Source organism: Cyrtonyx montezumae, unplaced genomic scaffold (genome assembly GCF_038088225.1).
Source record: "Cyrtonyx montezumae isolate F1298 unplaced genomic scaffold, pur_monq_1.0 scaffold_2, whole genome shotgun sequence".
Taxonomy (NCBI): Eukaryota; Metazoa; Chordata; class Aves; order Galliformes; family Odontophoridae; genus Cyrtonyx; species Cyrtonyx montezumae.
Genome location: NW_027071936.1, coordinates 14,077,049 through 14,099,847, shown reverse-complemented (window position 1 = coordinate 14,099,847; position 22,799 = coordinate 14,077,049). Strand labels below are relative to the sequence as shown.

At 42.6% G+C, this 22,799-nt stretch overlaps 1 protein-coding gene across 1 annotated transcript in view; it reads right to left on the bottom strand.

Annotated features, from left to right (window-relative positions):
- WRN (WRN RecQ like helicase) overlaps positions 1–22,799 on the bottom strand; it is a 50,974-nt gene that overhangs the window by 8,706 nt on the left and 19,469 nt on the right. The window contains 14 exon segments of the mRNA XM_065736479.1: positions 8,093–8,218; positions 9,280–9,394; positions 10,248–10,360; positions 10,633–10,711; positions 12,177–12,250; positions 12,397–12,472; positions 13,681–13,775; positions 13,848–14,018; positions 17,105–17,246; positions 18,550–18,642; positions 18,969–19,070; positions 20,071–20,252; positions 20,855–21,032; positions 22,180–22,367. Of these exon segments, the coding sequence (XP_065592551.1) occupies positions 8,093–8,218; positions 9,280–9,394; positions 10,248–10,360; positions 10,633–10,711; positions 12,177–12,250; positions 12,397–12,472; positions 13,681–13,775; positions 13,848–14,018; positions 17,105–17,246; positions 18,550–18,642; positions 18,969–19,070; positions 20,071–20,252; positions 20,855–21,032; positions 22,180–22,367 (1,734 nt within the window).

Genomic DNA, 22,799 nt, shown 5'->3' with positions numbered 1-22,799 from the left:
GAATAATCCCCGTGTCAGCGCCTTAGCAGTCCAATTGTTCCACAATTTCTCTTTGCTACCTACCGCATAGGTAAACCCATATGCATAGTGGTTCCATGGCGCTATACAGTTACCCCCGCACACTGCGCAGTCGGTCCCATTAGGGTATCCCCTTGACCATACCCCCTCTTTCTGTCCCTAACACCAATCAGACCAATCTCCATAAAAAGAACAGGTCACGTTTTGTGTGAACCCACAATACGGACCAATTATCTAAAAACTCCTCGTATTCATTGGGCTGAACACTGTCCTTGACTTGTTGACACAGGGGTTGTAACAGGCCTTATTTACTCTGCGGTATTTGGAGCCGAAAAGGACACACGTATGCGTATCACCTTCTGACCTGTTTTTGATCACCTGGGACCCTAATATGTCCAGTTCCTGAGGGTTCCATGGAAGGGTATGATTCAATGATTGAATTAGACACACTGTTTGGTTGGCCACGTCCATGCCGTTTTCACGCTCAGCGTAATTCACCGTATAATCTTTAAACTCCTCCAACTGTAACTCAGCAAACCCACTAAGCAGGAACGAAAGGGGGAGGTAGCAGAATGAAGGCTAAGAAGTCTGTTTGTCCCGTAACGTTTGCCCACGTGACCCAGACATTACGTGGCTGTTGTAGGAGGTACATTCCCTCCTCCCCTTTTACCATAAAAATCAGCAACATCGGAAGCGTCAACGATGCGGATGTGATGCTGCTCTCGATGAGTGGATCCCTATTTGATGGTACATCCTTCGGTCATCGGTTTCGGATTCCTCAGGAGCATTCTCCGTAGATGAGAAACTCACATCCCAGTGAAGTCCTTGCATTCTTTGCTAATATCTGGTTTTACTTTCTGTGATAGAACCCACATTTATACTCGTTGTTTCATGCTGTTTTATTGCTGCATATCCTCTACCCCACATACACCAAGATCATCGAGCCTGCCTCCCATACCCCACTGTCTGCCTTCACCTTCACTGGAGGTCCCTCACTAACAGTCTTGGGCTGCCAATGCTTCAGCACAGGGGTTCGGCTGCAGTCTCCGCATTCAAAGTGATTCAATGCGTAGAGGGCCTTTGCTAAGATTTCTGCCTATCTACCGACAGCTATTCTGTCCCTATACCCTTCCCCTCCCCGAGGACGCTTATCTTATTCTTAAGAAGGCGGTTAGCACGCTCCACAATCGCCTGCCCTTGGGTAGTATGACAGATTTCCCACAACACTAACCACTCCTGGGTCGAGCGTGAGGTAAAGCAGGACCCATTATCCGTCTTGATCTGACTAGGTAAACCCATGATGGCAATAGCGGCACGTGCACATAAAGCCCTAAGTAAGAGGAAGCAGCAAACAACAGATAGTCCATATAATGTGCAATCGTACACGGAGCCAAGTCTCTTCGGACTGCCTTCAGAACATTTCCCACTAGCAGTTGGCAAATCGTGGGGGAGCACATCATTCCCTTTGGGAGGACACACCACTGAAACCTTCCTGCAGGTCCTTCATTGTTTGTCAAAGTCGGAATTGTGAAAGCAAATGCTTCCCTGTCCTCTTCTGCGAGAGAGACAGAGAAAAAACAGTCTTCGAGGTCAACGACCACCATCAGCCAACCCTTTGGAATGGCCAACAAAACAGGTCCTCCTTGTTGGACCGAACCAAAAGGCAGTAGCTGAGCATTAACCGCACGCAAATCATGAAGCAAGCGAAAGGCACCTGAGTGTTTCTTAATGACAAAAATCAAGGTAGTCCATTGGCTAAGTGAGGGCTCAATATGTCCTAATTAGAACTCTTGAGTAACTAGTTGTCTGAACTTTTTAAGTTTTTCATCTGAAAGGGGCCACTGATCTACCCAAACAGGGCGAGCGTGCTGTTTCCAGCGCAGCAGGATAACATACACAACAGATAACTGGCAGACAGTGGCCCTAAGTATAAATTTGTAATGTGCGCTCCTAGTCCCTACCTGGAAGGGTCCCTGGTACCTCAGCAATCAGAGGGACAAGCAAAATGGGTGTTTCCAGTGTGCCATCTCAATTTATCATTAAGATTTCAACCTCTACCATCAATTTCTGAGGGGGAAGGGTATCTCCAACCCCTCTAATTACTTGTATCAAACCTGCTGGCCATCCTTTGGGCCAGCTCTTATCTGAGATCACCGTAGCATCTGCCCCTGAATCAATAAGGGCTGTAGCCTGAATGGCTCGCAGGCCCGTGTAATCAGAGACCAAGTCACCAGCGTAAGAAATGAAGATTTCTATGAGAGGGTGATCCTTACAGTCTAGCATTAGTGCCACAGTGGGTAGGTGATGTATTTGAGGGGCGGGAGTGACCCAACCCATGGGTTGGGCAAGTGCAGTGAGGTGGGCCCTGCCTGTGGGTTGTGGGAGGGATCCTGGGCCTGAGGGACCCTCCCAACCCCACTTCCCTACTTAAATCTGTTTTTCAGGCACTGACAAAGAGTAGGGCCACGCCCCCCATAACTCCAACAGAGCAGTCCCACCACAGGGCCCCATCGGTCCTGTGGTCCACGTATGGTCAGACAACCTACTTTAATGTGACCCATCTGACTACACCCATACAGTCCCTGGGATTGCTGGGCTCCAACTGCAGCGACAACGACTGCTGCCAACACTTCATTAGTCAAGGGTGCTGCCTTTTGTGTATCTAGAACATTCTTAATTTCTCCCAGGCTGCCTTGTGTTACATCTTCACGCACTGCCCTCAACAATGCCTTAATCTCAGCATGCCATCTTTGCTGTAGACTATCCACAATAACTGGTCCCTGGGCTGCTTTGGGGAGATCTGACCCCTCTATGGCTTGCTGAAGTCTGTGTGCAAATTCTTGGAAAGATTCGCTTGGACCTTGACTGATGTCAATCCATGGGACCAGTGGCTCAGTACTGTTGGCGAGTTTCATTGCGTCTGTGGCTGCTACAAGCTCCCCTGACCTTAACATTGCCACCTGAATCTGTGCAGAGGTCATGCCTGTCTCGTCCCCTGAAAGCCGCTCTAAATTCGTCCCGTGCAAGGGGTGATTCCGATTGACTTGCACAGCCATAGAAACAGCCAGTAACTTTTCCATCCAATCCGATTTCCTTATAATATATTGTACTGGTTTCAATATCACGCGCATCAGGTTTGTGATGTCTTAAGGGAGAAGAGGCCCTAGCACGGCCAGAGCTTCCAATGCATTTTAAGTAAAGGGTGACTTCAACCCTCGTTTCAACACACCGTCCATCAGGCATGCAACGCCTTTAGGATCAAAGGGTACCCACTCTGGACCAAGGTTGCCCACTATCGCTGGGAAAGGCTTTCGGGACCCTGCCTTTCTCCAACAACCTAGATATAATCCGACCCCAGTCTGTCAGTGCCTCCTTTTCAGAGCCCACTAAGTCTAAACCCTGCTCCTCCAAACAACTATCGCTCCTGGGTGTGACCAGAGATGGCAGGCCCTGCCCCCTGTCCTCATCAGACAGACCTTTGGTCTGGCCCCTCCCCATGCAGGCAGTAAGCTGATCCTGCCCATGCGGATCACATGCTCCTTCACTCCCTTGAGCTAAGGAACACTGATGCAATTCAGATAAAGAACACAAGGCTCCACCTGATGAGTCAGGATATGGCAGCAGGGGATGAGTCAACAGACATCCAACATCTTGTTCGTCTTCTCTCTGACTGGGCACAGTCGGTTCAGATGGTGCCAGCCCCTGGGCATGTTGGGCACCACGTTGACTCCTTCCACCAGAATCCAGTTGGACGTCTTCACGCAAACACCTACAAAGTATATCGCCTCCCACCTCCTCTTCATTCTCACCTCCCCCAGCGACGATACTTGCATCCCCTGCTACTCCCACGTGCAGGCCTAGGCCAAGAAGCTGCCGAGCAGCTCCCATCACCTCCCCTTCCTCCTCCACAGCTTTCAATGTTCTCAACAACAAGCCCCACGTCTTAAGTTCTGCACTCGATTTGGTGCTCATCGTGTGCTGCACAAGCAGCAAAGTCATCTCATCCCATTTCTGGGAGTCCAAAATATCCCTGGAGTCCTCACACACACCCTCCCGCTCCAAGCGGGACACCATGGCGGCCAATTCCTTTTTAGAAGGCATATCCTTGCCACCGTAATCCTTGCCCAACTGCATCAATACCTTAATAACTGACTCCATCCTGCGCAGGATCAGGTCACACACCAGACCTCGGGGGACATCGGGGGGGCAATGGGCTGATGTCCTCACACAGGGCACCAATTGTGGATCCTGCTCTTGAGGTCCGGTCTGCCAGAGGCTAGCAATCTCCCCTCGCTAGGGTGATTGTAACACAGATACCAATATGAGGATACAGCAAATAGCATTTATTGCAATTGAACAGCAACTTGAATATCCTACGGGCTTTTTTGTCCACGCCTCTTAAGCATGCATCACGATTTACTTAACAGGACAGGGGAGGTCCTAATACGTTACATCCCAACTTGCTTGTTAACACTTACTACAAGAGGTAACGGTGACTGAATTTGTGTCAGTGACCATAACAGCAGCAACTCAGGCAGAACTGTAGATCGCACAGGATGAAACGCAAAAGATACCACCTTGGCTATACCTCGGCTGGATGATTTCACAGACCCGAATCCAGCCTCAGACTCTAACTCCAGGTACAAAAGTCATAACTTTTGCAGATCATTTAAGGTTCTACGGTGCCCCTAGCGGGGTCACATCTTAACGCACTCTTCAGATTACCGGAAGGGGATCCGGACTTATCACTGCAACATTTGACACCAACAGCAACAGCAGCACTGAACACTGTCATCTCTTCGACAACCCAACAAACAGCACATGGAAGAATACCTGATCAGTCTTCATTATTAATTCTCCTCTTCAACCCTACGGATTGGGTTTGTTAGTGCAGTGGGTCAAGGGGGACCCTGACCTCTTTGTAATTTTAGAATGGGCATTTTCACCACACAAATTTGCTAAGACTGGAACCACCAGTGTTGATATGGTAGCTACAGTTATTTTCAGAAGAAGAGAGCGTTTACTAGCATCAGATGGCAAAAAAACAAGCCATTAACATCCCATTTGATCTCAAGCAATGGGAGTTTGAGTTTTACATGTCACAACAGCTGCAGCGTATGCTGGTAGGATTTTCAGGATAATTGAGTATTCATCTGCCAATACACAAGCTTTTGCAATCTCTTCACTCTATTCGTTGCCAGTTTCTAAATGATAATTAACCCCTCCTCTAGGCACTCTGTTTTTACAGATGGATCCAGCAGGACTGAAGTATGGAAAGGTACTGCCAGGACCTGGGTTAGTTACATCCATATCACCCCTGGCTCTCCACAAACTGTGCCACTTACAGCAGTGGTTTGTACATTCGAGCGATGGTCTGAACCCTTCATTATAGTAACATATTACGCTTATGTCCTCTCACATAATGAGGAGACTGGAGCATTCTCAACTAAGGGAATCAAATAATGCACAGTTCACGCTTCTTTTGCGCTTAAAATGGATTCTAGATCATCACCTGGAATCTTAATTCATTCAGCATGATCTTTCTCACTTCACTCTGACAGGCCCTATTTCTGAGGGCCACGCGCAGGCAGACAAACTGGCAGGACCGACCGCTGTCCCTGATCAGCTTGTCCACAGTTGATCACAATTTTTACCATCAAAATGCAAATGCATTACAGAGTGCCTTCCAACTGACCATCGATAATCCATCAGACCTCACAGATGATACAGTCCTTTCCACACCGTCAAAATACTGCACCAACACCCTCTAAAGAAGTTAGTTCTTAAGGATCGAGCTACTTGGAAATATGACAAAGTTGTTAAAACGGAACTTAGGAAGCTCCATTATATTACTGTTACTATTGATATAGTCCCTACCTGTGTTTTTGCATCTGGCCATACAAGAGAAAAGGCAAAAGACATCTGCAAACACTTGAAGGCTTCAACTCCTTGGGGTCCCAAAAGCAATAAACAGACAGTGGGTCAGGATATGTAGCCCATGCTACCCACTCCTTCTTTCAGCAGTGGGCTTTTCAACACCTGAAAGGCAGACCCCACTCTCCCATGGGTCAAGGCATTACTGAACGAGACCACGGTACCTTAAAGACTACGCTTAAAAAGCAAAAAAGGAGTATGGGTATGATCCCTCAGGAATGACTAGCTGAAGCGTGCTACGTTCTCAATTTTCAAAATTGCTGAACAGAAGGCCCTCTAATTTATATGCATTTCGGCTGTATTAACTCCTGTCAAAGCAAAAGCACAGGTTACAGTAAAAAAAAACAACACTGCTCTAACCAACTGGAAGGGCCTTATTTGTTGACAACTTGGGGTTGATTTTAAGCTTGTGTTTCAACAGGAAAAGGTCCAAGACGTGTTTTCGGATTCCAGCTCAACCAAAACAGAATACATGGCCCTCGCCAGCAAGATAGGACAAGACACACTTAGTTTGCCAACAGCATCACCAGGAAACCCATTCTTGATGGGACGGTCCTTAAGCAAATGGCTCATACCGAGCTCTGTTCTTGGGATAGCATTTAACATGAACACAGTAACACAGTAGTCAACAGATGGGATGGATGGGTACCCCCTCTGCAACACAGAAATCCCAAGTCACAAAAACCGCAACTGTTGGGTTTGTTTAAAATGGATTATTGTTTCAACTATAGTGGAAAGAATCAATCATTAGTTCAGTGTGTTAATTCTAGATTAGCTGCATATAGAAATCACTCTGCTTGCTGTAATTATACTTGATCTCATTTTTCAAGATCTAAGAACCATCACTTAACTTGCCAGCAGAAGTTCTTCCTCATCTGTGGGGACAGGGCATGGCCCGCTATCCCCTCTTGCATCAAAGGAGGTCCATGCAGTTAGGCTTTCCAAACTTTACTAACACCCAATACGTCTATGATTAATTACCACTGAAAGCACCTTAAGTGATCTGTAAATACTAATCAGAGTGTAAGGATCATGTAGAGTTTTGGAACTCTGGGAGAAAAATAGCAGCATCCTTTTTAGCCCTAGCTGTTGCATAAGCTAAGACACTGAGCGCACTTAATAAATTTAGATGGTACCTGGCCAAGCAAACAAACATATTTCCTTGGCTCCAAGCAGGCTGCTACTAGATGCAGGCTCAGTACAACACGCTACACTACAGAGACATGCTGCTATATACTTCTTGATGTTAACTCAAGGTCATGGGTGTCAAGATTTTGATAGCACGTGTTGTATTATTTTTAATGATCTGACATTCATACATAAAAGCATCCAAAATCAGCAGAAGCAAGTTAAGAAATTATAGGCTGAAAATGGGTTGGACACATTTGGAGGCCTCTTTGGAAGTCGGGGAGTATAGATAAAGAATGTGGTAAAAACAGGGTTAGTTTGTCTTAGTGCTTTTCCGCACTTCAGTTGATGCTCCTTGCTTATTGCAGTGCATCCACAAAATGATTTAATATGCTTTAAATCACGTTTTTCTCATTAGTAAAGAAGGGGAGGGATACGGGAAATGGAGAGGTCAGCTTGACCTCGTCGAATGTTGACTTGCTGATAGTACAGGGCTGGGAATGACGAAAGGATAGAAAAAACAGGGACACTTTGTAATTAGGCAGAAGATAAGCTTTGTTGTTTATGAACGCTTGTTATGGAACTTGCTTTCCACTAACAATCCATTGGTTGGAAATGTACTGAATACCTGCGTTAGAAATATAAAGGGTTTGCTTAGAAGAACAAGGGGACAGCAATAGAGTTAACTTCTTTGCACGAGAACCCTGTGTCACATTGCTCACTTATGACATACACCCTTCCTGTGAGAACACTACAAAGACAGAGCTAGATGGAACAAAAACCCATAGCAGCAAAGCACATAGCTCACAACTACTAAACCATGCCAATAGAGTAACTGTAACAATTACACCCAATGTCCTGCCTAAAGTTAACACGTTCGTGTTTTACAGCCACCCCTTCCAACACTGGGGGAGGAAGTAAGGGAACAAATGCGCAAGGCCCCTACGCATTGGGGTAAAATATTATCACTTAGTTCTCCGTGAGGAGGAGACCGCCACAGGGAGGAACTTACCAGGGAGAGATTTTTCTCTTGGAACAGGACATAGGTGACATGCTCTGAGGGAGACAGAACTTCAGTATTCTTCCAGGGAGACAACTCCTTCTGATCAGTAGATACAGGTTTGGGGAATACGTCCGTCTGAACGAGATGAAGAGGAATGGAAGTATTATAACACAGTAACAAATCATAGATCACCCTCCCATTATCCAAAGAATTAACAGAAAGAGTCACTCATTACCGTGCAGACTAATTATGACCACAAACAAAGCAAAGATGGAAGAACGCTCAAGTATTATCATCTTATTAAAAGAAGCATGAGCCGGTCCCAAGGAACTCATGAGTGAAAAGCCAAAGACTGTGTGTCAGCATAACACAGCTGTTGCATAATACCTAAGTAAAATTAGGCCATCAGAACAAACTATGATATTCCATCTGTTGATTCTGTATGAGAAATTCCTCCATTTACTTTCAACTTCAGCTTAACAAAGATTTCTTAAACAGGAACAGTTTTGATCCGCATACCAAGGTCAATCACCTTTCTCTTGAGAATAACGACGATGTTTAACACAATAAGTAATTATCTCAATCATGACAGAGGTAATAATACTGCCCTACATGCCTTCTAGACCTACTAATCCACAGATTCACATAGGAATACAACACCTTAAACTGATGCATATCACCTCAAATCCTGTGCTTCAGGGTTTCACTCCGGTGGTGTTTCTTGCCATTATGAACAAGAGTGACAAGGAGCTACTATACAGAAACTCACAGAAGCAAATCCACAGTGTTAATAAAAGCCAGACGTCTGAGTACAACTAGCCTGCTGAAATTAACGTAACATAGTCGAGCTCTGTCAAGAAAAACCTTCTGAATCAATAACCTTGTGGAAGCCCATTTCCTATACCCTTGGTCCCCAACCCAAGTCACAATCAGTAGCTTCAAGCTCTTAGTACAGCACCATTAACCTGGTTGGATAGGTGGTCTTAATAACCAGGCCCAACAACTCTAACCCATAATACCTGCCAGGTCCTCATGTCATTACCATGTAGCACATTTGGATTTGGAAGGCCTGTATCTAAGCAAGGCTGTCCTGCCTTGATGTGTTAAGGACAAACCATGAAGGAGGAATCAAACAGCTAAAGACCCAATTATTATCTTCAGGGCTCCTGCGTGCTAGAAGACCAAGTAAATCATACCTGCAAACTATTTGCTTGGCAGAAGGACTTAATCTCAGCCAGGAGAAAGACCAACAGAGTAGATTTGGCTTCAGATACACCATCAATTCTCTTCACGTTCTCAACAGTTGTAGGCCTGGTTCAGGACAAATAACAAAAGGCACAGATTTATCCTGTTCTGACACTTTGAATCACGTCTGAATGATATGCACTCGGAGTACAGATCTATCAGTCACTACTTGACTTTTATTACTGGACTGTCATCTTTGAAACTAAGCTCTGCCTGTACTTGCCTGTACCCTGAAGCTTGTATTCTGCAAAAATTACAAATTTGCTGCTTCATACGTCAAGGTAGGCTAGCTGCAAGTTTTTCTCTCCTGAAGGAACATAAGCCTGGAGGTATTCCATGGAAGAGCATACACACAAATATTATCTTATGCTGTGTAGCAGCTCAGGAAAGCTCTTCAGATGCACTAAATCCTCATCTGCCCTTTGATACCTCCTCTTAAAAATAAAAATTCTTCTTAGTAGTTGACAGCAACACTAAATACTTAATTTTTTTCTGTGCTACAGAGCTACTCATGTAAGTTAAGGGAATGCTCCTGACCCATTCCTCTAGCAACCCTTAGCAGAACTTGAGCATAGTAATATGGTTAGAAGACACTGAAAACAAGGTGGAAAGGTAACAATCAGCTAATATGCCCTTCTCCTTTTCTTTACTGACAAACTTACAGAGACATACATCAAGTTGGCATTTCATTTAAAGGCAAAAAAACACTAAAAGGAAAAGACAAGTCTGATGTACACACCTTCATAATTTATATCAGTAAGTAGGCTACAAGGACACTAAGACATTAAACTGATCACAAAAGACACTGCTCTTTTACAAATGAGGCACACTACCCAACAAAAGCGGGAGAAAACGTGACTTGGCTTGGTGATTTTTTTTCCCCAGAGTTTTTTTTATTATGTACATATGCCAGCTTTACCTCACACGGGCCATCTCCACCAGGATCTTATTGGTTGCCAAGATAGCAGGAGGAATTACCTTCTCATTAGCTACCTTCTGTCTAGCAGTCAGCAACTTGCCGTAGAGAGCAATCTGTGAAGAACAGAGCCAAATTCTCAATAAGCTGCTTTAGATCAAGCATGTAGAATTAAAGAACAGAAAAATTATAGCTTCTCTAAACTTTCCACTAATTCACAAAACACATGCAACCCTTTAAGAGCTTGACACAGAAATTCTCATCCAGAACTCGTACTCAGAACATCTTAGAAATGGAAAAAACTGCCCAAGACATAGCTACAATACTGCAGAACTGAGCCCTACAGGTTGACTGCAGTTCACAGATATTGTCTTTTCCCACAACTTACCTCTAGTTCATTTTCTCTGGATGAAACAACAGGTACTCGGGGCTTCAAAGGAGATGTCACTGGTGATCGCTCTGGGGGACTGATGAAAGTTACATACTAAGTCAGCCCTTGTGTCTGATCAGTTTATTCATAAGCTTTGCATAATGCTGCAAGAGAGCAGCACCCCGATTTGTTTTGATTTTTTGATGGTTGTCTTCTTGGCCTTTTTGACAGTACAGTCTGACCGCAGCCCAGCACGTCATGCCGGCAGCAGCACTGATACTGGACTTGAGCTGATTGAGGCATAATTAGTAATATCCCAAAGCCAAATGAAAGAAAGCCTCTCTGTGACTGCTCCTATAATTTAAGGATAACGTTTTGCAGCAAAAAAAACTCAGATAAATACTGTAGTTATGCAAAGAAACCACCTGTGTCTGGATAGATATGTTGTTTTTAGTAAGTGTATCCTTAGAAGCACACATCCATTCACAATACTATTCTGACAGCATCCTTAAGAAATGCCTTCAGTTTCTAGCCATGGCAAGTAACACTGATCTCCACCAACACGAGATAACTTTTAAAGCATCAGTGACAAAGACACAGCTGCTGTGCTGTACGCAGGGTTAGCTGAGGGTAAATGAGCATGTCTGCATAGAGAGAGAATCACAGTGACCAGCCTAGAGGCTCACATGCTTAGGCAAAACTAGCTCTAATTAGGCTGCCATCATTATACTGCGATATCCACAAGCAGATAAACCAGACTAAATATCATCTTGATTTGCTAAGCAAAATAACTTGTTTTGGACTGTAGCTGCTCCTAAATTTTACTTTTTCCACGCAGCTCAAGTGGCAATTCTTCAGCTGAAGTGACATCTGGCTTTCCTGTCTCCTGCAAGCATCGGGGTGCTTGCTGGAAAGAAGAATGGAACTGCTCAGAAATGCAAGGTGAGTTAAAATCTGAAGCACCACACAGTCACGGAGAACAAATTAGTTTCTTCTGCCCTCCCCAAAAGCTTCTCTTCCTTTTAACCTCAAGAAGCTTCAGCTTGTCTCAGACTTCCCAGATTAGTGCAAAAAAGGCAGAAACATAAGCCTACACACATTTACAATCACTGCACAGGACATAAGCACAAGTTCTGCCATCTTCAAGATCAAGTCACAGCTTGCTAACTACTCAGCTTAATTAAATTTAACCAGAATCAATTATTCTTAATGTCTAATTTAAATCACAATTTAAAACCCGTTAAAGTTTCAGCCATCACGTAGGAGACATCGACCAGAAAAAAAAAAGAACGGTCCAAGTAAAAGTATCCAATATATAGCTGCAGTAGCTCCATTTTTATTAACTTATACTTCAAATCCAATAGGAATCAAGAAGAAATAAGATAGTTAAAGAGTTTGCACTTCTGCAGTTAGAAAAACTCACTCTACAACTTAAAAATGGTCTCAATTAAATACTGGTTACTTGCAATCAAACATTTTCGTAGTCACTTTAAAGAGGAATACTGGTTTCAAGGACTACATTACTAACAGTACCTGTACTAACAATGTTTAGAATAGCGTACCTGTTAACCATGGTATTGCTTCTTGGAAGAGTTCCAGCTTTTTTCTCATACGCAAACATTTCATACAAAGACATCTATAAAGAAACAGAACACAGCAAATAAATGCTAACTTAAATTTCCCAGTGATGCTGCCGCAAGCAGGAAAATACACATTTGTGACACCATGACATAGTTCAAACAAGGAAGGGTCAAAGAACACAGGAGATGTAGGCATACAGACCTGCTTAACCGGTGACTGCTTTACTCCTTTCGTGTCTGGTGAGCGCTGCATTGACAGAGCAGGAGAAGGTCTGCTGCTGTAATAAAACAAATCCACCTTTTATCGACTGTATCATTGGTACAGTGACACAGCCATTAAAAAAATAACATGTGACTCACCAAACTGAGTAAAACTTGTTATAAGGCTATTTTGGGCAAATATTTTTTTTTTTAAACTTACTAAACACATCATATTTACATATAACAGTTAGGACCCCCAAAGTTTGATAAAATGTAATAACTTAGAAGAAAAAAATCATCTTGACACAAAAAAGAGGGATTTTGATGGTAAAACAAAGCTCTGTAACAACACACTCTATAAAAAGAACCAATTAATAAGATTCTTCATCAGGAAAAAACAAATAAGTATCAACTTCCCAGTCTACATTGACTGCACCATTAGACACTTCTTCCTGTTTCATAACTAACAGGGTACTTTAGGACAGAAGACCTGAAGACAGCAGCTAAGAAATGGTCACAACAGGGAAAAAAACAAAGCAAAAGAAAAACAGCACTTTGATTTAGCATCGCTGAAAAATAAAGTAATCACAATTGAGACATCTGAGTACGTACCCAGCACTGAAGAACACTGTTTCAACACTATTTCTTGCTACAGCCAAGCCCCTGCAACTTCCAGTTATTTATGTTACTGGAAAAAGAGCTGGCCTGAGCCCATGCTTGCAAAGACCAACAAAACACTGTTTATGAATTACAACTATATGATAACAACCGAAATTTCACATGCCTTTTTTTTTTTTGAAGTAAATTATTCTGACGGCAAATCAGCTGACTACCACTGAAAAAATATCACTCCATTTTTGAAGACACTGTCATCAAAATTTAACAGAAGTAACTACACAAAGACAGAAAAACTTTTTTATGTGCATGTTAAACCTATTCTTTTTGCAAACACAGGCATGTAACACATACTCTGAGAAAGCAAAGCAGTGAAGTCTTATGAAAGCGTAGGTCAAGTGCAAAACTGGGAAAACTAACTGTTAGCCGCTCTAGTTAAAGAACAATTCAATTGTTTAACTTGCCCACAAGAAAAAGGTTTACCCTCTATTATTTCCTGCCTTCAGCAGTTAACTTTTATAAATATTATGCCTGTAACTAACGGAAAGCCTTGTCTTCCAAGTCCAAGGCAGCAATCTCATCCCACCTGCCACTTCCAGAATTAGGCCTCAGAGACCGATGACCTAGATAGTAAAAATAGAGTGCTTGAGAAGAAACACACTACAATTACCTTCTAGGAGTTCTCTGTAGGTTTAAGTCTTCATTGGACTGTAACAGAAGACTTGGATTTGAGACGGATTCAGCTTTCAAAAGCCAATTTCTACCCTGTAAGAAACAAATAAAATGGCTGGCTATAGTTTACTCAGAAGCTTTTGGTGTGCTACTACCCATAAGTACCTTCTGGGTAAGCCCACATGTTGTCGCAAACTTGCTACGCCCAGAGACTTCTCTGAGGAATCCTTCCAATATCAGCTGCTGGCTGAGTGATTTCCACCAGTTCTCTGTCCAGCCTTTTCCACTACCATACAAGGCATGTTTTCTGTATCTTTCCGGCAGACGCTGAGAGTTCTGAAATTGAGAGAATTGGACAGGTTACTCCAGTCCATTTGGAACTACGTTTCCAATACACCCTGCGAGATACATCATGAGATAAGAGCAATGCCCTCAAGAACATATCCTCCAAGATGAATTTCTCAGCAAAGTCACAAGGCAAAAAAAGAACAACTTTAAAGTACAGGCAATATCCATTGCAACAGCCACACTTAGAGCAACTCCACGTAGAGCACAACCACACTTATCACCTTGTTTAGCATCACTTGAAAAGGTGTTTCGCCTCTGCTAATTTAATCCATATCATGCCACGAAAACACAATGACTTTCAGAAGACCAACTACACTGATATAACAAACAAAAAAATTGTCTCTGTCTCAGCACACAGAGGAAGTTAAAGGACAGGGGTCCAGAGACGTACAAACCGACCTCAGATGCGTGCTTTGTTGCTCCTCCACTACTTAAGCTGCCTGATACAACGTTTGGGCATTCACTTAAATACCTCCTCTTGTTTGGAATGGTTCCTTGATTTCATTATCTCTTATCAATGGCGAAGACTGGGAGAAAAACCCTACAAGTAGGTCCTCTCTAATGGGTTCTCGCTCTCTGATCTCAAGACACTAAGGGACTGCAGAGAGCTTAAGGCCCTTACCAAAGAAGGAGAAACTCCTCAGAGCCTGGAAAGTTGAGAACGTTTCTGAAACAGGGAAGTACGTGCTCAAGTGATAATAGGTGAAAGCATCTCACAGGGAAAAAAAATTCAGTTTAATGATGGTGTAAGAAAAGTCACCTATTTATTTCCATAGAAACTACAACAAAGCACTGTAAGTCTTCGATAAAGCAAATCTTCAGCTATAAAAAGCTATATGATCACCACCATTATCTATACATTTTTGCCAGCGGTGAAGAAAAGCCTGCACGTTGCAGTGGTCAGTATGGGGAGACCTGCTGAGCTCCATCACATCCCCAGAGTACACAGGAAAGAGCTCTGGGCAGACAAGGAACTCCCGCTCAGTTCACACATCAAGAGGACCAGCAGGAAGGTGGCTCTGGTTCAGCCTTCAGCAGACAGGGAACAGCACCACGTGAAAGGGGGACACAGCTTGCTGCACGATGGGACAGCAACACTAAGTCCTGACTCTGAATGAAATCAAGTAACATCGTCAGCAGGCAGTCAAAGTCAGGCTCGACAACCTCACGTCTAGACAGCCCTCATTCAATTCTTAACATGGATTATTTGAAAGTATAGCACCATTCCCTTCAGTTCTGCAGTGACATTATTTACTCCAGTGGCTATAAGTTTTCAGAGTATGGTTTTAACTCTGACAGCAAGATGAACAATGGATGTCTCTATAAAGGGAATAAGAGAGAAGACAGTAAGCTTTTTGTCCATATTTGGGCTAAGCACTGTCATGTTATTTAGGCTTTTGACAGTCAGTCTTAGGCCAAACCTACAATTTTAACTCTTTAGAACTTAATAAACATTCGAGTTACTACTAAAAGCTATTTGCAACCAATTACTAAGTCTATTGCTAACAATAAAGTATTGCTGACGTAGCGGGGTAAGCTCACATGCTGGCTGATAAAAGGAGCTCAATTTTAAATGTCACATCCTCCTCGGCTTAGTGGGGTTATTGTAATGTTTCCAGAAATGCAGCTCTAACACTAGGCTTCCCAGCAGACCTTGTTCGTTTTTATGGCCTGACTCAGCTTTCAAATTTTAAGTGCTACCTGCTTCCTCTGTGGTCTACCTGAAGTCTGCTGGAGGCTGCCTGGACTTACTTGTTGTAATAAGGTAACATTAACTTTTAATGTAGCTTATTGAAAAATGATGCCTTATAATTTTTTGAAGCTATATACCAGTCATCCTTAGATACAGCTTGTATAACTTGTTCTGTTAAGAGTAGACTACTAAACACATTTGCTTTAGAGAAGGACAAACTCAAGCAACAGAAAAATCGAAAATATGTTAAAGGTTATATTGGCCCATGGAAAAAGCTTTCTTGTAAGCAGTACAAAGTTATTCCACATTAGCAGCACAAGCTTGCCATAATTAACAATTCTCCCAATAATGCCTAGCAAATAAATAATCCCAACTACTTTAAAAATGACAAAACTATAATGACATTTTCACTCTAGGCACAACTGTGTGTCAATTAGCAGTTTCCTTACTAAAAGTAAACAAAGAGTGACATCATTCACCAAGTGTTATCAAGTACTAAAAACAGTTTTTTTCTGGCTGTATTCATTTAAAGTGATTTCATTCTTACCCCTGTGCTTTCAGCCTGCTGCATTTCTCCTTGCTATTTGAAAAGCACAGATTACGAGGCTATGCTTAAATCATTTACACTCATCTTAATATGCTACTTCCTGTCTCACCACCACCAAGTCACTCAGCAATACAAAGCTGGAACACAAGTCATCACCTGCTGTATTCAAGTCAATGGACTACCAAGCAGAGACCTGTCTGCCGAGTTCTGGAAACGCCATTCCTTTCAGGACAATGGAAATGATGAATCGCACGGAGAAGCCACTTAATTGCCTCAGCAAAGACAGCAGACTTGCCATAAAGAATCTAAGAGCTCACGCTTTACAGAAAGAGCTTCAGAACAGTAGTACTTGGGTTCATAGGCAACTGTTCACAACGGTCAACAACCAACTCGAATTCACCCACAAAACATGAGACAGCTCCACACAGCACAGGTAACACGTGACATTTCCCTAAGCTGAGATCCTGGGCCATAACATGGGGAACATTGCACCTTTTAGAAAAGCAGAGCGAAGATAAGAGCTCGGTGGCAGGGGCTGCTCCTTTGTTTTAACTACACAAACTTAAGTACAAAGTGCTTCACAGGTTCACTCTATATGCTGATTTTGTTGCATTTAAAGGCAGCTACTTAGTTTACACTCTATGAGAAGCGCTGCTACAGAGCTTCAGGAAAACTAACTTGCCACAGTGACATAGCTCGCTAAGTACCTTTGTCTTAGTCTCCTCTAAAATACATTTATGCTCATCAATGCGTTATCAGTCAATAAGGAGGGCAGGACATCACAGCGATCCCTCTTCCCTCAGAGCACACAGATCAGTTATTAATATCACTTACAGACCCTCGGAGAAACAAAATGGGAACTCTAGTTCCAAACTTCTCTTCCAGGGCGCTTACTGCAGACAGCAGCTGATAAGCTTGCTTTCCGAAGTCCTGTAAACAACCTTCTGAATCACTGGAGGTTGCCCAACAAGAGGTTCTGAAAGGCACAGAGAAAACTCCACTTAACATATACCAACCAAGTCTCCTCTCCTTCCAAATTAAGTGGTAAAGAAATAAAAAGCACATCTCCAGTTACATTTGAAGGCATCATTCACACCTGCTCATACAGGTGCAAGGAACTAGAATTGAAAGCATGCGACGAAGCGCAATCAAAGTCACATGCAATTAAGACAGCTGTACAACCAAACACTACAAAGTTCTTCACACTATAACAGAACCAAGCCATCTCATCAATCTCCTGGGTTTAGCGTTTGAATATTTGGACAGGCTTGGGCATAACATATGTTTATTTCTTTTACCTGTGCCTAATAGCCAAGAGATCATTTCTTTCTTCACAAAATAACACAGGAAATGTAAAAACACAAGGCCAGAGTAACCCCAATACCCTATGCCTTGTTATTGTACGTGCTACTGAGTGGAAAAACCACTTAATTATTGACAGAAAACACTTGAAGTGAAGGACAACGTTGTGCCTTACAAACCATTTGAGTTCTGCAATACAAATTCACTGTGTGGCCCTTCACTGGGGCAAGAGAACTCTAACAGCAAACAAATTCTAGATACTATCTCTCTAACAAGCTCTCTTCTCAGTTAGTTAGGGAAGGGTTCCGACAGTTTCCTTGAACATACAGGAAGTGTAACGATTCCAGTACATTTTTGGCTGAAAGCAACACACTACTAACTGATCTCTGATCCGAAGGTGTCATGCTAGCAGCAAAATCAACAGATCATTTACCATTTTCAGGAAAGCATGTACGTACACACACAGGAGATGGAGTAAAATGCTTCTACTTAAGTCTGCATGCCTACTGATCCCCCAGCCTCCCTTCAGCACATGTGAAATTATTACACACGCTGGAAGAACGTATGTCAGCACACACTAACAAGAAAGCAGCTCCTGTCACACTAAGGTAGTACTACCTGAGACACGTGGTTCAGCATCCCACTTACAAGACGTCTCCTTTGGGATTAATTACCTAAGAGGACTTTTAAAGTATTTCCTCAGTCCGATAAAGTTGTTCTAAATCATTTTGGGAACTGTGGCCATGCTTTGTTTACAGGCTTTCCCACAGCAGAACTTACTGCTTATAACCTGCCTCACTGCTTCTTCAATTATTGAGCAGCAAGTTAGGGACAGCTGTTCAAACAAAGATAAGCTTCAGGCTCAACATCTGCAAAACCGTAAGCACAAGAAGACAATTATTTCCAATAATTTGCCTTGTAAGACAGCCTGAGAGAACACATCCTCCTGAATTAGCCTTTAAGGGGAGAACACTTACCTGCACCTGCAATTATCGCAGCACTCCTCTGTGCCCATGATGCCAGAGGAGATCTTGCGAAGTTGTTTATCTTCAAAATGAGACAGAATGATCCTACCCAAGAGAAGGCAGGGAATTAAGTGAAATAGAAAGAAATCATTAAATAAATTGCAGAAATAAGAACTGAAATCAGCTTAATTAAGACACTGTAAAAGCAATTCTGGCTCCAATTCCACTAAAGGAGGAATTTTCTTGAGAAGTGTATTTCTTGAGAAGTATATAAGGAACACCTGAAACGTACATATAAAAACGCGCAAGACTGTATTTGTTGATATTCAATAAGCCTTCAGTTTACAAGCCACATTTGTAACAGAGTCACAACAAGCCTTATTAAGGCTAACTTAAATTACAAGCAATAATGTGCAGCATGCAGTACTCACTTTCTTCTGCAGCTGTTTGAAGAAAGGTACTTCTCCATTTTCTCTAACATCTTCAGTTTGTACAACCTGAACTTCTCATTGTGTATCTCACTTAGAAGACGTCTGCCAGTCAGAAAAAAACCTTAAGTATTGACCACTACCCTCCCACACCGCAGCAGAGAAATACAACTGCCTCAGTCAAGTTCTCTAGAAACAGCAGGAAGAAATCTCCTAAAACCAGACCTAACCAACCAGCTTATTTTTCTACCGTCTTGATCCTTACAGCATAGGGCTCAGTCAGAACACCACCATATGCATGTTTTTCCACATTCGATAACTATTTGAAGTAGAGCAAAGAAAAGAGACTGCGAGCTTCTTTCATCTCCATAAGATGCAAAGCTTCAGAAATCCACGTGAAAAGCCATTGAGCAGGGAAGGGAAGGGCAGAGGGTACTCAGAGGGCAATTTTACTCAGCCTCAAGTTTCCCAGACAACTTTTGATAAGCTGTAGTCTAAGCTACTGTCAGATTACACAGCATGCTGGTACATTAACAACTGAAGTAATTCAAGGACAGGACCTTACAGCTTATCCACCTAATGTCTAATGTAACACTCTACATAATAGTCACAGGAAACTTACAAATAGCATGGGAATACTTACACAGGTTTAAGGAAAACTCATTTTGCCCATGCTCTGAGCTGCGGCATGAGCCAAACCTGAGCTACCAACTGCACAACACCCAAACCTAGGTAAGAAAGAGCACACACCAGAGAGAGGGGGAGAAAAGCAGGCAATTCTACAGCACCAGCACTCCTTAAGGGTGCTGACAGATATTATAAAGAAGTCTAATGATTTATAGGACAAGTAACCAGGTCTCATCATTGTCTGCCCTGCAAAACATTTGCAGGAAGTGTAAGTAGAACGAAGACACACTCATTACTGTCACTGCACTTGTTCACTATCTTTTGGATTCCAAGTATACTCTACTTATTCTAACACTGAGTACACGTACAAGTTCTTGGAACCATGCTGACAAAGTCACTACGACTTCCAGCCCAACCACCCCTGCTCCTTTCTTTAGATGTGTTAGCTGTGTCAAGGCATCCATCTTCAGCCATTTACCTGTTTAAAACCAGGTCTGCCGCAGTCCACAAGACATGACAAGAAGCAGGAAGCCCATCACGACCAGCTCTTCCTATTTCTTGATAATAGGATTCCATTTCCTTAGGGGCACCATAATGAATAACCATCCGGATATCTGCTTTATTGATGCCCATTCCAAATGCCACTGTAGCTACAACACACTACAAAACAAAAGCCTTACGCTGTAAGCTTAGAAATGATCATCAAGAAAAAGCATTTGGGTTTCTATTCATGTACACGTTATCGGTGACAATTTTTCACAACAGACTCAAAATTCATCCTAAAGTACAACATAATCAAACTGACTCTTAGATAACTGTTAATAAGCAGCCCGATTGTGGCCACAGCATGAGCACAGGATAGTTGTCATGAGAGCAACACTATGGCCTGGCAGATGTCAAGAGCATTCTCGGGTAGCTGTACTCAAACAGTAAGGCTGATAAATCTGCCCTGAGAACAAATAAAAAACCTCAGGATTAATCTGCAATTGCTCAGGAAGAACGTAGCTCACAAAAGTTGAGATGGCATTGCTTTAGCTACCATCAACTTCCTCACATGTTATGCATTTTGAGATATTTACTAACACAATTGTAAGTGTAAACCATGAGCTGCGTTACTGCCAGCACAGGCCAGCAATTTCTTACCCAGAACAGGAGATACACAGAGTAAATTAATGAACACATGCTGATATTTCCAAATACTTTCCTCCACTGGAATCTCTACAGTTATAACTAGGAAACCGAGTTTCTGTATACTTAAGTACCTGAATTTCATCCCGCATGAACTGGTGATGGGTCTCTCTCCTTTTTTGAATTCCCATGCCAGCATGGTACGCGCCACAGGTCACACCAAGTTTATTCAGTTCAAGCACAACTTGTTCAGTGGCCTTTCTTGAAGGGCAGTAGATAATAGTAGGGCCTTCAAACTCATACATCGAACTGCTAATGGTAATAGCAACACAAACATGCAGAACAGAACATGCCACCGTTCAGCAAAAGCTCTGCTTCATCCTAATTGAAAAGGCAACATGCTTTTTGCAGCAGTGAACCGTGCTGCAGATTGTCAGATATTAACACATATAAATTCTGTAGCACCCTTACGTATTGTTTTGCAGAGGTAATATCACAGCACAAAATGCCACTGCCTCACATACACTCGTGGCACCATAGATTAAAACAGCTTAGCACCATCCCATGAATCTGCCACATCAAATGAAAACAAATCTGTGCTCCCAGATTATGCACAGCTCATAGCTTTCAGAGCTTGAAGCTGATCTTCAGATTTCACAGTCAGAAGTGAAGAGTCTGCTAACGAGTTTTCTGCTAAGCAAGAAAGGTGTTTTTCTCCTTCTACAAAAATTGGGTACTTGCGTACAAATTGTTTTCCCTTAAGAATAATTAGACTTGAAAGTTACTTGGTGATTGTTAATGCCTTTTACAAGAAAAAGATGATCTGGGTCCGTGCTGGATTAGCAGCATAAGGCCTCCCCGTATCTGAAGGTCATCAGGAAACGTGCCTTCACAGTTGCCACTTTTAAAAGGTCAACATTTATTTAACAACATACAAAAGAGTGAACTTCCTTAATACTGCTGCAGAGGCACACACTGTAGCTGGAAAAGGAAACTCACTCTCGCGGGTACATTCGTGGTATGCTATCAAAAGCACTGCAATTGCTCTCCTCAGTTAGCCTTCAAAAAAACCGATCAAAAATTTGTAACCAAATCACTTATCACATATCATACTCTTTCATAAGGAATCTACCAGACAATCCATCACTGTCAAACTACTGCAGTGCTGTCAGCTTCTCTGACGAGAACCTGAAGATCCTTCAGTTAACAGCAAACAGAGTGGAGACAGCTCATTTTGTATTTCACTCTTTTTAAACTGGGAGAGGAAGAAGATGGAGGTCAGGCAGTGCAGATATGAAGCATGACTTGCACGATATCAGCTGTAAGCTAGGGAAAGGGCCCAGGCTCTACCTCACCAGCCCAGTTTAAAACTGGTGCCAGTTTTTGGCACACACTACTGATAACCTGTTGAATATTAAATTTATCTGCAGGAACAAGAGAAATAAGCCTAAAACCTTACCTTCCTTTTCTAGTAAGGAACTGCTTCAAATCCCTAAGGATACTTCCACTCTGTCGTCCAACTTCTAAGTACAGATTAGGTCTGTCAAAGCTAGTACACGTGATCTGAGGATTCCTCAGGTTCAGACAACTCACTATGTCTTCTCTAATCGAGGGACTTGCAGTTGCTGTTAAAGCAACAATGGGAACCTGAAATTAAAAATCAGCAGAAAAAGTCAGATACCTCAATGATTTATGATGAAACAAAACTGATCAGCATCTCTACAGGCACTTCAATCTGCTTATAGTCACCAGATCAGCTCAGCTATTTGAAAAACAGTTCATATTTGTCCTTATGGAGCTTCAGCCTACAATGCTAAGGAGCACAAGGCAAGGACAGAACACCTGAAAAGCATGGTTTTCTTAATTCATGCCCTCTTTAGTTTTATCTTCAGAGAAGCTGCAGCACCTATCTTAAGTTAAGAAACATAGTTCAAAACTTTCAAGAATAAGACTGAAGATCATGTTTAAGTTTAGGAGCGTATGCAGTAAATGCTTCAGGAGTGTTTGGAAGTAATAACTGGTTTCCCTTGCAAGCTGCTTGGCCAGTTTGATAAAGAAAAGCCTTTCAGTATTACACCA